This window comes from Lipophrys pholis (assembly GCF_963383615.2).
Source record: "Lipophrys pholis genome assembly, chromosome: 1".
Lineage (NCBI taxonomy): Eukaryota > Metazoa > Chordata > Actinopteri > Blenniiformes > Blenniidae > Lipophrys > Lipophrys pholis.
The window spans coordinates 39033281-39048881 of record NC_137635.1 but is presented as its reverse complement, the minus strand read 5'-3'; the positions used below and the strand labels follow the sequence as shown (position 1 = coordinate 39048881).

The 15601-nt window shown below is 40.4% G+C and overlaps 1 protein-coding gene across 4 annotated transcripts in view; it reads right to left on the bottom strand.

Annotated features, from left to right (window-relative positions):
• The window catches only part of LOC308106783 (CMP-N-acetylneuraminate-beta-1,4-galactoside alpha-2,3-sialyltransferase-like), a 49845-nt gene that overhangs the window by 20746 nt on the left and 13498 nt on the right, over positions 1–15601 (bottom strand). For 3 of the 4 annotated variants that reach the window (XM_080458733.1, XM_080458732.1, XM_080458734.1), the window contains exons 3-7: positions 12376–12438; positions 11855–11896; positions 10642–10684; positions 8196–8288; positions 4232–4326 (exon numbers count right to left, since the gene is read on the bottom strand). In XM_080458733.1, the coding sequence (XP_080314859.1) occupies positions 4232–4326; positions 8196–8288; positions 10642–10684; positions 11855–11896; positions 12376–12438 (336 nt within the window). The remainder of the gene's footprint in view (positions 1–4231; positions 4327–8195; positions 8289–10641; positions 10685–11854; positions 11897–12375; positions 12439–15601) is intronic. The other variant, XM_080458735.1, reaches the window with a different exon arrangement.

Sequence of the window (15601 nt, the reverse complement as noted above, 5' to 3'; positions counted from 1 at the left end):
ATTTCCTTTTTTAGCACCGTATCCGACAGTCAACCTGCTGCACACTGTTAAAAATGACACACATTTTCATCGCCATATACATCAACATAATCACATACGGTTCATTGTCTGCAAAGAAGGGCCAAAAGAAACAGCAAAAGTGAGAGTGAAGGGGTTGTGAGAGGGAAAGAGCTTAGACTGGGGCCTCAAAGCAGTCTGTAAGACATATTATAGGTCATTCACACTGGCTAACGATCCTAATGATTAAACTGCTGAGGAGAGGCGAGTAGAGCCGCCACCCATTGTTTGGATGTGGTGTCGATGTCTGGCGTCAAGCATCACCCCGAGCAGCATAAACACAGAGGACCACACCTGGCTCCAACCGAGTGAAAAGTGAGAAATCACAATGGGCAGCGCTTTCTTCTTCAGGATGACATGGAAGCTAATTGTTATAAGTACCGGAGATAAACATTTCAGCAAACTATGTCTCGTGGCAGAGGCAATGACGAATGAATGTAGGTTCAGACATTAGTCCCCAAGGAACTCTTGAAATGACAAAAATCTTTACTGGGAACACAGGAACAGCAGAAGCATTGGATGATACATCAACAAAGACTCACTGTTGGGAAGAGTGTAGCCTAAACAATAACACGTCTCTTGCAGTGAGGGAATGGTATTCCTTGGACCTGCACTTAAGTGGGCTTTTGACTTTACATGATGAGACACAATGATTAATAAACAATTTGCTAACAATTTACAATTTACAATAAACTACTGACAATATGATGATGACGAATGTATCAAACATATTTAGATTTGAAAAATCTTAAAGAAAAAAAAAACTGCTAGACTTTGATATGATGAAGTATTTGGCATGGTTTCATCATTTCTTCCTGGCTGAGTCATGTTTCCTCTGAACGTTTCCTCTGTCCAAAATTACACAGCAGTTTATTAGGTGGGTACGCTAGGAATGAAAACAGCACCTGGTGGTAGATTGTCACCATTCCTCTATTTGTGAAACCCTGCAGTATGCTATCGAGCACAAATGATTATTACTGCTCGGATAGCGTCAAACTGCATTCACAAGAAAGTTAACGTCTCTGTAGCCAAGTTGAACATAACATTACATCAGGCTTGTAATAATTAAAATGCTAAACATAAGTCATTTAAAATATTTAACACCTGCCCCTCAAATATTATTGTGTTAAATCAATTCGTATTTTATTCATGTACAAGATAGCTGACGTGTGATGCAACTGCCCACCACTAGTGAGCGCTACAAAGATATAGCCACACCCAAGCTAATTTGATATCCTTTACCAGAGACACTGTGATATCACATGTGCACCTCACAACATATTTTTTCCACTTAACTTTGTTGAAGGTATTGTAAAATATATGCAAAAACCTCTGCATTTAAGATTTAATGAAGAGATTTTTCAATTCAATTCAACTTTATTTATATAACACCAAATACAACACAGGCATTTTCACACCCTGGGACTTGATATCAACAATAAAATGAAATTACTGCAATAGTTTAAGCAATCGGTCTGTGCTGTTTTTTTCAATTCAAGATAGATGTCGTTCTGTTTCATTATAAGAACGCAGGCAGGACCTAAACCATGTTCACACACTTTATTTCTATGAAACATCTAACAAACCAGCAGATTTGGATTTGGCAGAGATTTCACTTTGCCAGTTCTTAATAACTTAGATTGCATTCACTTCCAAAATATTTGGATTACAATACGTAACAATCCCTACGGTTTCAATAGGGTCCTATGCACCGTCAGTGCTCGGGCCCTAAATATATACAAAAATAATTCAATACATAATTTAATTTTTTTTTTTAAATGAAAGAAGATAGAATAAGTACTAAAAACACAAATTTAAGCAATAAACACATTGACTGACGACTGGAGCCTTGTAAAAAAATGCAGATGTCTGGCATTGACTGAAAGACTGAATAACTGAAACACTGGTCAGCCAAATGCCATTACTTCCAGTATCACATTAAAAGCATGGTTTCAGCCCTTCAGCATGTCAAATACAGTCCATGTTTTGATCTAGCCTTCAAAACAACATCACCATTGCTTAACTGTTCTCACGTCACGCTGATATGTGCTAAAGATATGTCTTGCCAAAGTGAAAAGTAAAAATAAAACTTCCACCACCATCACTCAGTGTTCCCAATTTGGAATCCTTTGTGGCTTTCTATTCAAGATCCACACGTATCATCTCTCCACATGAGTACCACTAAAAGGGAACCCCACAGCCATCACAGTCTGTAGAGAAAACAGAAACCAGGTGTAACACTCACACAGGGAGTGCTCGTTTGATAGTCGCTCTGACCAAGCGTGTGTGTGTGTGTGTGTGTGTGTGTTAAAGTGACAGTGGAGACCTTGCCAAAGCACAAAGGTAACATTCACTGTGCCTTCTGCTCATAAGTATTGGAAAATATGTGACAGAGCATGTCAATGAAGCCAGATTGCCGTTATCTCTTCAGTTCCCATGGTGGTGTGTACGCGCTGGGATATCTGAAGTGCTGGAGTGTGTTAAGATCAGAGAACAAGTACAAGCAGTGCGTTTGGATACACTACTGTTAAAGTGTTGGCAGACATCATGTTCCCTCCTCCAAAGATAAGAGTGCAACCTACAAAATGTTTATACCATTTATATTTATTTATAATATGAACATTAAAAACATTATTCCACAGAGGTTCTGGTAATCTGTAGTAACCCATGACCTGTTCGCAGAAATTAGTAAAACTAGTCCTGTTAGTGTTCTGAAAACATTTTTCTGAAGATCTGTAACTTTCAAGTGTTTGTGCGGACAAAGTCGAACATGATTACATTTTTCTAATATTGCTTCAACTGTGCTTGACAAGTAAAGATCTTCCCAAGTCACACATGAAGGAAGACACTCATCAGGATGAGGGCTCAAGATGTTGTCCCAACTAGTAACTTCATCTTACCTGGAATTCACACCTAAGTCATAGAACAACCAAACCTGGATAATACAAAATAAAACGCTTAGAAAGAAATGATCAGACTTTTTTTTTTGATTGTTTTTTTGACGACTACAATCACTCCCTCTCTGCATTATTATTTGCTAAAAATGAAAATTTGGCTGCAAACTACAGGTGAAGAAAAGGACAATGTGGAGTCAACTATCTCACATGGGTATGCGAGCAACAAGCCTGCAGAAATAAAAGCATTCTGCTAAAAATGGCTTTTCTACATTTTGAGAAATGGCTCCCTAGATTTGATTCTTTTGTTGTGAATATCTCAAGTCGGATATTTTGTTGCCTGGTCACACATCACTGGTGCACTGACCTGCACTATGAGGAGCCATCTGTGGGCCAAAGTGTAATGGAGGCAAACCAGTTAATCATGAAACATGCAAGGTTTGTCACTTTGTACTGACACCAGCCGCTTGGATCATGTAGCTGCGAACAACCTGCCACAGTGCAGGGAAGTCTAAGCGGTCATATCGCATTTCAGCTGACTTTTATGTGATTATTGTTAGACAAGAGGGACATGTCAAGATCCCATTGCAAAGCTCTGCATCCGCCCATACCTCTGAAAAGAGGTAGCAGCCAGTCATTGTTAAAATGTGTGCTCTCTTTTCTTTTGGTTATTGGCTCTTGTTGCAGAACAATTTCAGAATTGTCACACACATGCTTACTTATGAGGGAACAGTGTGTGATGTTGACTTGTCATCAGGGCTGTACAATACTCACAACAGAGCCACAATTAAATTATTACGTCAACAAATAAGCAAATATTTCACATCAAGATCATGTGTGTGAACAAAGTCTAACAGTAGCCTAAGAAGTTATATTCATTTCCGACTTTTAATTGCTGGCCAACTAAATTTGCCCAAGAGGTTGGTTTGGCTAACCCTATGAATAATTACAACTTAAAGTTAATTTTAACTACAAAACTACACTATGACGATGATGTGGTGATAGAAAAGACACATTTTGAAGGCAGCAAGCATCTAATGAAAGCTCAAGCAGCAATACAAGAAACGTGAAAAGAGCAGACAATCAGGAAATCTGGACTGACTTTTGATTTCAATTCTTCTTTTTTTTTTTTTTAATAAATCCCTACTGCATTAAACAACGTGCAGATGTGCAACATAAAGAACATTTCCCAAATGTGGAAAGGCCCATTTTACGTATAAAAGGTGAAGGTATATCAAAACAACAAGTGGTTTTTGTATACAAGTTTTATTGACGCTTACCTTGTGTTTTGAAACCAAATGGAGGTAAGTAATTGCTGACTTTCCCGAGATGTTTGAAGTTCCGATCAAGAAACATAGGCGCTGGTTTCATGAACCTGACGAAACAAGAAAAAATGGATAAGGAAGTCAAATTGAGAAAAACACTGTGACTGCTGTTAACAAATCTATTTATGTGAAGAATTGTTCTCAAACCTCCGGAGCTTCACACACTCCCTGCTACACCTGGTCGAGTAATATTATTACTCTTGCAACATTTTACGCCGTAAACAGGCGACAATTGATTTTAATTGTTTCACAGTCCACTTAAATAAATAACATCTCCCCCTCAGGCACCCAGTCAAAGTTTCCCGAAAAACATGAAATGCGTGCACACACTTTGGCAGAGCAGTCAAACACGGCACAGGTAACAGACAACCAGAGGCTGGAGGCATATTCACTGCCAATCCATCAACACAACTTTCCTCCCAGGCCTGAATTACAACTGACAGGCAGTGTTGAAGAACCCTGCTGAGATGATAAACGTATGCCAAAAAACATCAAATGAGCTATAATAAGATTGTTTTTACCAATGAGAATGTAGAGGAGGCTGTTCCTGGGTTTCTACATGTTCAAACTACCCCAGTCAAATTTGAATAAGGGTTTGATATTGTAAGAAAATGCCTTTAACCAATGTTTTCAATTCCAGTAGGATCTCTTGCTTATCCTGTGTGTGTCTATATAAGTAAGTGTGTGTCTTTCTTTGATTAATAGCAGCTCCAAAAATCAAAAGACTCCATTTCCTCTAAGTCATGCCTGTGACCCGAATGCTGGGCTATGTGCCACTTCTGCAAGTCTGGCTGCAGGATAGATGTGTGTTTTTATGACCTGCTGTCAAGCGAGAGGGATGCGAGAGACAAAAAGATAGATACTCTTTTCTTTTTTTTTATGTTTACATGCATGAAACTCTATGGATATGCTTGTACAAGACATTGTGAACATTCTCATGTCGGACATGAATAATAATCAGAACAAACCCAACGAAGAGACTTGAAGAGATCTATTAAGCTAGCGTGCGCTGTTTTATTTATGATCAAAGACGTGCAAAGATTACATTGCATTGACTGCTGAACTATTCTTTGAGCCAGAACCAGACCACCAACAACATAACTGTTGCATCCTCCTGAGGGGCTGATGATTGGTGTTGTGTTAAACACACGCACACGTTCTTCTTTCTCAGCAGACATAAATTACAGCTAGCACAGCCAACAGACCACCACTAACTAGCAAAGGCATTTTAAACTGGGAAATCAGGAGCATGGCTGCCTTCCTCCGTTTCTCGGCAGGAATCCTGGGAAGCTTGTAACTGTAACACCACCATGTGTTCACAGGAAATATGCGGCTCTGTAAGCCACAATGACCAAACATGGCCGACATTGTTGAGAGATCTTCCGGTTAGGTTCAATCTTTTCGAAGGACCATAATCAGTCTCTGATGCCCTTATTTTCCCCCAGCTTTAAAGCATTAGAATAGAGGGAGACTTAGCCCAAGATGGTATGTATGACTTTTCGCTCCTCCTCACGATACCTGACAGGAGAACACACACACACACACACACACACACACACACACACACACACACACACACACACACACACACACACACACACACACACACACACACACACACACACACACACACACACACACACACACACACACACACACACACACACACACACACACACACACACACACACACACACACACACACACACACACACACACACACACACACACACACACACACACACACACACACACACACACACACACACACACACACACAAAGACTTCTGTCCAGCCAAAACAAATGGGAATTCATTAAACTACAGACTTTCGGGGCCACGAGGTGCTATAAATAACACGGCACCATTACAAGTCACTGAGCCTTGACCGACAGTCAGTCACTGACATCCTGACAAAGCAGAGAGACAGCGAGACTGCTTGTTGTTAAATAAAAGTCAGGGCTCCCTGCAACATCCAGCAGGCAGGGATGCATTGTCCTCATTTCCTTTGCTGGGTCCATCTTTCACTGGCAATATTTTCATAACCAAGCCACTTCAAGTTCACTGCCAACACTTGATTTAGGGCTCCAATGCAAACAGTTTTGGGTAAGACAGAGGGGAGGGGAGTTGTCTAAAATAAATTGGATTCTGCAGGGCAATGGGCTTCAGAAAAGACAAACATGAAGGCAGGAGATGATTAGAAGGGGAGCCAAGAAACCTCAGTGCTCGAGGTTAAGTAGCCGTTCTCCAAGAGCTGAACTGCAGGATACACCTATTTAGGGTAAAATGTTACCAACAATATCCCAGCAGTTCATTCTTTTACTGTTTAACATATACAGCAGGCAGCAATGAAATCAGGCAAAAAAAAAAAAAAAAAAGAAATTAACTGCTTGTCTACCTTCCATAGAGAACACAATCAATCACTATCAGCATACACGACTGTGTATGTTTAACCATACGTTTACACTTGTGTATACAAATACACACAAAAAAATCTACTACATGCAGAATTAATTGTGCTCATTGACCCGGTGTGAGTGGATTGAAGGTGGTAGTAATCAGTGTGCTCCCAGGGGGGTTCTGTGTTGTACAGAACTTTGATCCGACACGTGCGGCTGATTAGAGGAAGTCATTACGAGGGAGGACGTTGTTAACACCAACCTCTCTTAAAGGTAGAGGGCAGCTCCACAAAAGTGCTGCTCTTAGCCATTTGAGCACACTGCACTTTACAACCAACAGTGGGGCCAAGATTGTTGCTTGGAGCTATTCGTAGGTATTCTTAGGGAGCATAAGTAATTTGCTACATAATAACCGTAAAATTATGTAATTAATCAAATTTTAACCATATTTGATTACAGTGCTGTGCCTTTTGTTACTGTGCAGTTTCAGGCAATCGAGAAAATAAGCTCAATGTCTCGTCTTAGAAAATACAGTTGGAAAAAATGTTCATAACTAGGTCAAGAGCTCAATGAAGTGCCACTAGCCATTGTTCAGCAATGCAGAAAATTGCCTTTGCTGAGCTTCAAGAATGCTAATAGGACAATGCCTCATAGATCAAGCAGAGATGGGCAGCAAATAGAAGACCAAAGGATTATCAAATGAGCAAATGACATGAAGAGAACCACGGAGGATTGTGTGGGTTGAGTAACAGGAAGCTCCCAATGAGTCAAACAGGAAGCTGTTGGTGTGGTTCACAGAGAAAGCCTCTGAGGCTCTGTGATATGACAGGGGGACAGAGGCGCTTTTGTGCGGCTTGGGGATCACAGGGACACAGTTAAGTTTTTGTGACAGAGAAGACGACAGAAACATGACAGACTGGGGAAGACTGGATTGGAATGTAGGTTTTTCTGTTTCACACTCAAAACCCTTGAGGCACAAGTTGACTCGATGGGTGACATCATGCATCCTGGTATGCTTGAGTAGCACCGTTTTTAACAACTGACACGCAATTTAATTCATTTGTTTGAGAAGTGTCTGATGTTTACATCAGTGTTGCTAATTGAATTGAATCTCTTAGAAATCCTACTGCTGGAATTAATTCTTCTGACAAGCAAACATGAACACACTGCAGTGATGAGCTCAAGTAAATTATAGTGCAGATGAATGTGCAAAGAGGCCGAAGTGGAAAACTAAACATAAGGTGCATCACTGGAGGGGGCGGGGAGGTGTGTGTGTGTGTGTGTGTGTGTGTGTGTGTGTGTGTGTGTGTGTGTGTGTGTGTGTGTGTGTGTGTGTGTGTGTGTGTGTGTGTGTGTGTGTGTGTGTGTGTGTGTGTGTGTGAGGGGTTTGGGGCTGAAGGCAGAGAGTTCAGTCAGTGCAGAGTATCAGTATAAACAGAGTTGGTGTGCATTTAATATATATCCTCACACAGCTATATGAAAGCGTGTGAGACTTAGTTTTGACAAAACATTGTTTCTTACTTAGGATAGATGGTGGTCATCTTGGCTGCTGCATATCCTGGCTTACACACTCCTTCGCTGAGGTTTCCATACTTGTACACCAACTCCAGTGGTCTGCACATTAAAATAGAGGAAGACATCCATCAGACACGTTGTGAGAAGGGATTCTCTAACATCGTGACAAATTCAAAGCATTAAAAACCAAGCTTGTCAAACAATCTGCCTGAGACATAGTGACTGTAAATTACTTAAGAAGATGCAGAACTCAGCAATAAGTCAGCGTATCACCTATGAGCAGCAAAACAAAGCAGAGAGGCCTTGTTTAAATAATCACTCTCGCAGAGCTAAAGTTAGAGCCTCCCAATTACTACCACGGTCATTAATAATCTCATGTATGCGTTGATTCTACTTCAAATAAACACGGAAAAGGGGGAGAAGGGGCCAGGTCTTCACACTGTGTAGGGTCCAGAATCTTAGTTGGTAGGAGAAGCAGCTTAACCAGGGCCTGTCTACATATAACTTAAAGCTCTTCTGTGATAATATACATTTCAGTACTCTAATGCATGCGCTTGTGGCTTGGTCTTCGCTGGCCTCCCACTGGTAGATGATTTAGGCCCCGTCTACACGACAACATTTCACCCGTGAAAAAAAAGGAGTGCATTTACACTGCAGCAGCGGACACACTGACAACGATGTAGTTAGTATGCCGGGCTACGGGAGGACACTGTTACTTGATTTTGTAATGAAACCACGCAGATGTGTGTGCAGAGAACAATATGCTATAAACGTGAAAAGGAAGAGAACCCGACATCCGTGTGGACTGATGACGCATCGGATGCTATCAGGAGTGAGTCTCATCTATAAAACGACTGACATGGATGATAAAACTAGAATATGGACCTCGGGTCAAACCACTATAGGTCCACCATGTTTGTTTACAAGTGCATGAGCAGAAGGAAGGAGAGGGAGCGGGAGGGATGCACATGCACAGTAACAGCACTCCGTAGCCTCCGGCAGTCTCCGCAGGAGGGAATAGTCACTGTGAAAGAATCTTGGCACCTTGGGAGCCGGTATAAAAACTTTGCGAATACAGTGGATCCGCACATCGGTGCCGCGTAAACGGACCCGACAAACGTGAATAAAGTTTTGCGGATACACTTGTATTCGTTGTTGTGTAAACGGGGCCTTAGAGGCATTTTTCTATCCGTCAACCTGGAAACAGTAATGAATAACCCGAGTCACAAACAAATTACTTTGCTTAAAATTTAATTGCAAGATCGTATGTTTGGGCTCTAATGGTGTAATTAATGGCACCGAAAGCATACAGCAAGAAGCTTTACTGCATAACCTGAACCCATGTGAAATCCACCTAGAAGTGTGTGCTGACAGTCCCTACAGTATGTGGACAGACACACTGTGAAAGCCGGAGTGGTGATGACAGCATGCTTATTGACAGCAAAGTAAAGCAGGGGCATGGAAAAGACAATATTATACACAATAACCGCTGTGTAAATGATTTATAGCAGCATGTCTCCTTGTCAAACCACAGTTACTGTGGAATAAACAGAAAATGTTTATCACATCTCAATTCACACACGTTTCTAAAATGATTACTCAGACCACTGAGTGTATTGGTCCATTTGTCACCATGCGTGTTTGCTTGGCAATGGTTTATTTTAGCATATCACATTAGATTACACGTTATCATTTTGATATATGGCTGTTTCCCATAGATCAACAGCAACCAGTCTGAGTAGTTTATTAGAGGCTCGTAAAATTTCAAAAAGTACAACAGGAGTTAGTTTTCAGCTATTCGGGTCCTCTTTTGTATAACAAACTCACACTCTCAGGTGGGAACTTTACTATTTTATAAAGCTTCTGGTTAGTGCTGGCTCAGGTCACCATGGACCAAATTTCTATTTAAGATGAAAAAGGTTTAGAATGTGAGAGCAGTTTATCTACTGCAGTGAATGTCTTTGCTTTTTTACTTCATCATTTCATGTCACTTACATTATGTTACACTGACGTTTTTGCTTGCTCCACCTTCTTGCAGGATCACTGACTGTGGAACAAGAAGGGCTTTCTTCCTCCATCATGTCTGCAGTTAGCTTGTTGGCTGATATTGACTGTTTTTACGCTCAATATGCTGTTCTTCTTTCTCCTAACATTGCCTAACTGCAATCGACACAAAAGAAAAACTACCATCTGTGTCTGCTTCTGCAGTTTCTCCTCATCACTGTCACCCATTACTAATGTGAGATTGTTGCCATGAGATAGCCATTGTTGTAAATGTATAAACAAACGGAATTGAACTTTGCAAAAGGAGATGTCGAACATATCCAAAGGAAATGAGTCTGACAAAAACAGTATTAAATTAGAAATATTAGACTGTGAACACAATGGAGAATCACTTCATGTGTGGCATGACATTAAGCGTTTTCTTGACAGAGATGAGAGTTGTACTCACAATTTTGTGTCGAGCTGCAGAAGGAAGCCCTGCTTATCATACACTGGAAAATAAAGAGAAAAACAGAAGTGGAAATGGCCCATTAACATACATGTCCACAAAGCACATGAATAAAAAAAGTATGGCATCTTAGGAAGCAACCGTATACAATTATCCAGCCTACAATGTTTCAACTATCAGCTCAGCAGCTGTAGTTGTGAACGACCTGCATGATTTTCACAGGGAAAACAATATGGCAAATGTGAAATTAAAAGCATCAGGAAAAAGGTTTTGTGACACAAAGCAAGGTTAAGGAGAAGCCAGCCAAAACAATCTGTTGAATTTAAAATAAAGTTAGAAAATAAGTTAGAGACCACCTATGGACAATCAGAGGGACAGCCAATAGGTGCCTGGTGAAGCGCTGAGGTAGAAAACAGAGAAGCACAGAAAACAAAGAGGAAGAATTTAAAGGTGAAATGAAAACTTTATTGTGAAAAATATGTCCTTTAGAGTTTCTACTGCAGCTTTACAAATTCTTACAGGCTCTTCAAAAAGACTATATTAACTATTTTCTGCAAATTGCATTAGCAGGACAGGAGACTAGGTTTAACACAAGCATTAGTTAAAAGTAGGAATATTGTGGAATTACTCCTGTAGTTGCGGATCTTGTCTTCACAGAGAAGCTGGAGAATAAAGATAAAGAAAAGGACAATGGGAATGTGTGACAACTGGTTAGGGAAGAATCCAACCACTGCCCTAGAGGATGGGAACTTTGCTTCAGCAGCCAAGATGATTCAGAGAGTGGGTGCGTGTGTATGTACATTAACTTTTCATTGAGCAGAAGCATAAAGCAGCCGAAGGGAGAAATTAAAGCGGCAGGTTGGTACCCGCCAGAAAAATGTTGCTCTTACAGGAATGACAGTATTATGCAGCAAAACCCCTCAGCACTGCCATTTGTTGCCAAGCCATGACAACAGAGGGCAGTGTTGTACAACACTACGAATGATGATTGAGCAGATGAAAAGTTAAAATACTTTTTTTTTTTTTTTTTTGGTTGATCTCTTGGTGACATACAAAAAATGCTGATGAGCTTATTTTGTATGCTGCCTGTTGCCCCATCCAAATGAAGCAACTTAAATACTTCAGGGTTTTAAAAAGCTCTGTGATCATCTCTCAAATGGAGGAGAGACAACAAGGATGGGCAAGGGTTTGTCTGGTGGGGCTGCCGATGTACCTGAGCCTACTATTCGTCCCGCGGTGATGTCCGTTTCCATCTCTGAAAAACAAAAGTTTCAGTTAGCACCAATCGAGGTCAGTCTGTTGTGGAAGACTGTTACGGACTTGAAAATAAAGCCAAGTGCAAATTACAAATATTAGAGAGTAAGGACGAGGAGAGTGGGAAGGAAGTTAGTTGGCTTTAATCCCAGTTGGCTGAATTCTAATTATCAATCTTTATTCAAAGACAGAATGCCCAATGAAGTAGAAAATTAATTTCAAGAAGCCATCATTGTGCGAATATTATGACAGAGGTACCCATGAAAACGGAATGAGCAAATAATCACAAACATTTCCAGTAACCAGACAAAAAAATGGTGGGTAAATGACGAGTCAGTAGGACGGTAAATATGGAAAGCTTTCAATCTTGAGTTAGCAGAGATTTTTATTCCATGGAAAAAAAAAAACACGGATCAACCCAAACTACGAACACCCGCTCCACAAAGTCACCCATTATGGGCAGAGTCCCAGAGCCTCTACCTGGAATTCCTTTCACTTCAGCACCTTTAGTCAGGGCAACAGTTGTCTCTTCTGCATCACTCTCTGTAAACAAAAGGGGGTTAACACGCTGAAATAAGGTCAAGATCGTCAGTGTAGAGCTGTGGGGCAACTATTTACCACCACAAATCTATGAAGAGTAAAGCATCAGCTTGAGTACAACACTGGCTGAACATAAAAACAATGCACATAAGCAAGAGGCAGACACAGACACCAAAAATATAGCTTTATTCATCATAATCCAATGTGTGTCCACAATCATCAGCAGCAGCAGCAGCAAACAGCAATAGAAACACAGCTGAATCCTCAGAATCTAAAAGAGTGAAAGACTTTAACACAATCTAATGGAATTGTAATTAACTTTTCAAATCTTGCAGTTAAACCACTGACGGTCAACTATTCCAACTTAAAACTATGATACTTTTAACAAATTTGTATTTCTGCAGTCCTGATGGATCATTTTAATCCGCTTCACTGAACAGATACAAAGAGGTTATCAACTCAACGGAAGAGCAAAGTAACTGGACGACAACGGCCAAGCCACGTTCGTCAGTACATTTACATGTGCCGTTTCAACAATCCACAGTTATCCTGGTATTCCAACGGGGAGGCAGATATCAGATTTATTGTTGAAATCCTGTGGCCTCACACCACAACAATAATCAACAGTAAGTTTGCTACCAATCCATAATCGTCCAAATACAAACTCCACCAGGTTCTGCCATGTTAAGTGATCAGCCAGCTTCTTCTGTTTGAGGTCAAGTTTAATTTTTTCTTTTTTTACATCATAATTATCCAAGCCAGACCAGAACAGCTCCTCCTGTCCCAGTCCGTAAGGATACAGGAGTAATTCAACTTTGAATCACATTATCTGGCTGAAAACTTCAATTTCAGTCAAGCTAATGTGTGTATATGTACTCTTAATGTTCATAATTTTAGCCAGAATAACACAATAATACACCTGTTTGAGTTTATTTGTGGGGGTTGTCATGTAAATAAGTGATGCATTTAGTTTTACAGGGTGAAAATAGGACAAAAGTTACAGTGACTGTCATTCAATGACCAACTCGTCTATGTGAAGGCAAATACCAGATCAAGTTCCTTAATTAGTAAAGCTCACACCCGCTTACAGTTGAAACTGTATCCGTGTAACAGGACAGCTCCAAGACAAAAGAAGCCCATCCATGATGAGGTAAAGCAAGTCGGGGTCAACGTTATTTGGAGAGTGCCATTTGAGCAGCTGCTCACCTCAGCACTTAATATATTTCTATGGCAGCAGGGAGGAAGTGAACCTGGAGACATCACAATTATAGTGCAAAAACATTGTCTCAAAGTGTACATCGAAGGGATCCAAATTAACACCGTTATGGGCTACTTAAGCTTTCTCTTAAAGTTAGTTCAGGCTTGACGTGAAGTGGGTTAAAAGTGTGGCTTGTTGGCTACTGCAAATAAAGCAAAAAAGTGTTTGCAGCGCAGCTGGTGGCTCATTCTTTTCTCGCCCCACAGGTGTTAATTTCAAGCACGATTTAACACCCTAAAGTGGTGTTCCTGTTACTAGCAAAGAAAACCAATTATAAGTGACCCTGCTGCTGGTTGCAAGCAGTGACTTCAAAAGGCAGTTCAAAGAATTTATTCTATAAACTACGACATTCACAAAAATTTATGATGACATATTGCAAACAGATACTGACTAAAAGCATTGCTAACATGCCATTAAATCAGAGTGCTGTAAGCAAAAAGGTTCAACAGTGCACATAAGGCTACAATTTTACAATAGTTGTAGCTCTATGGTAGAGGTGGGAAAACGGTGTGACCCTTATGTTTTTTGCTGACGGTTGAAATATTAGATAAAGAATGAAGATTTGCTACAAGGGACCTTTACAGGTAATATCACAGACAATATGTGCCCATAACCAATCAATATTTGATTTAACCTCAAAACTCAAATTTCCTCTCAGAGCAAATATTATTTCAACAAGTTTTACTATTGTATTCCCATTAAGAAAATAACACATCTTTAACACTGCATATTGAAAAGGTGAAAGATCACCCCTGCTCTGCAGCACTGGAAGAAGAACCAATGACAACTGCTGTATTGTAAATGCCAGCATTGACACTCAAACCATTCACGAGAGGACGGCCAAAAGAAAGTCTGGCTGATTAATAGCATGAGCACCCTCTGATGTCTGCAGCCACACATCAATACATTAGTTGTTCCACCACTTAATCTGTACACACAAAGAAGTCTGTTGAGGTTTCAACACAGCAATACAGCAGCAAGGGTAGATTTGCTTCACAATAACAGCAAATATTTTGATGGTGGTTTCCAGACTTAAAGACTGCCAGATGAGTTAAATAAAAAACAAAACAAGTACCCAACCATAACTTGATTCTTTTTTGGGTGCCAATTGTGCTCACTAACAACACGACTGAAGCGTCTACTTAAAGAACATCTTAAAGGTTAACTACAACCGGGACATAAAAGAGAACAACATCGCTGAAAGTCAACAGCTAAAGTGAAGGAAGCCTTTATATCACTCAGCCATTACAAGCTTCAAATATACAGTCCTGCTGACACTGGAATGACAATGACTGAATAAACCTGCTTCAAAACAAACATTCCAAGGCAGCACACATGGCCATGTCAAAGACGGGCTTAAACAAACGGCACCAGAAAATGCTGCCCTTGGCTCAAACCTCAAACCATTTTAGATTTAACACGTAAACCAGAATGACACACGTCTAGATGTGATAAAGCCTTTAGAGAGAATTCTTTGACTCACTACGCCCCAAAGTGTTACATCAGGAAATTGCAATATCTCATAGTCTGTGTAACAAACCCCACTATCCATACATGATAAATAGTTTGAAAAGTATTATATTGACAATTATTATTATTTGCATGAACTAAAAGCATTGGGCAATCATTTAAAATACCTGCAGCAGTTTTATATGTACATAACTATACTCACTTTCAATTCAAATGCATTAACTCGGTCAGGGGTCGAAAAGCCATTTGGACCCGTTTCCCACTGAACACAACACACCGGGAGCCGCACCGACGTTAGCGTTATGTGAATAATTGCCGCTCTCTTTGGCAGTGAGCATGAAGCATCGTTCCTCCACACGTCTGCTGACTGGTAGTGACGATTGTCACTCTCAAGTTGGCAATATTAAAATATCTCTTGTGCAGTAAACACTCCCGTTG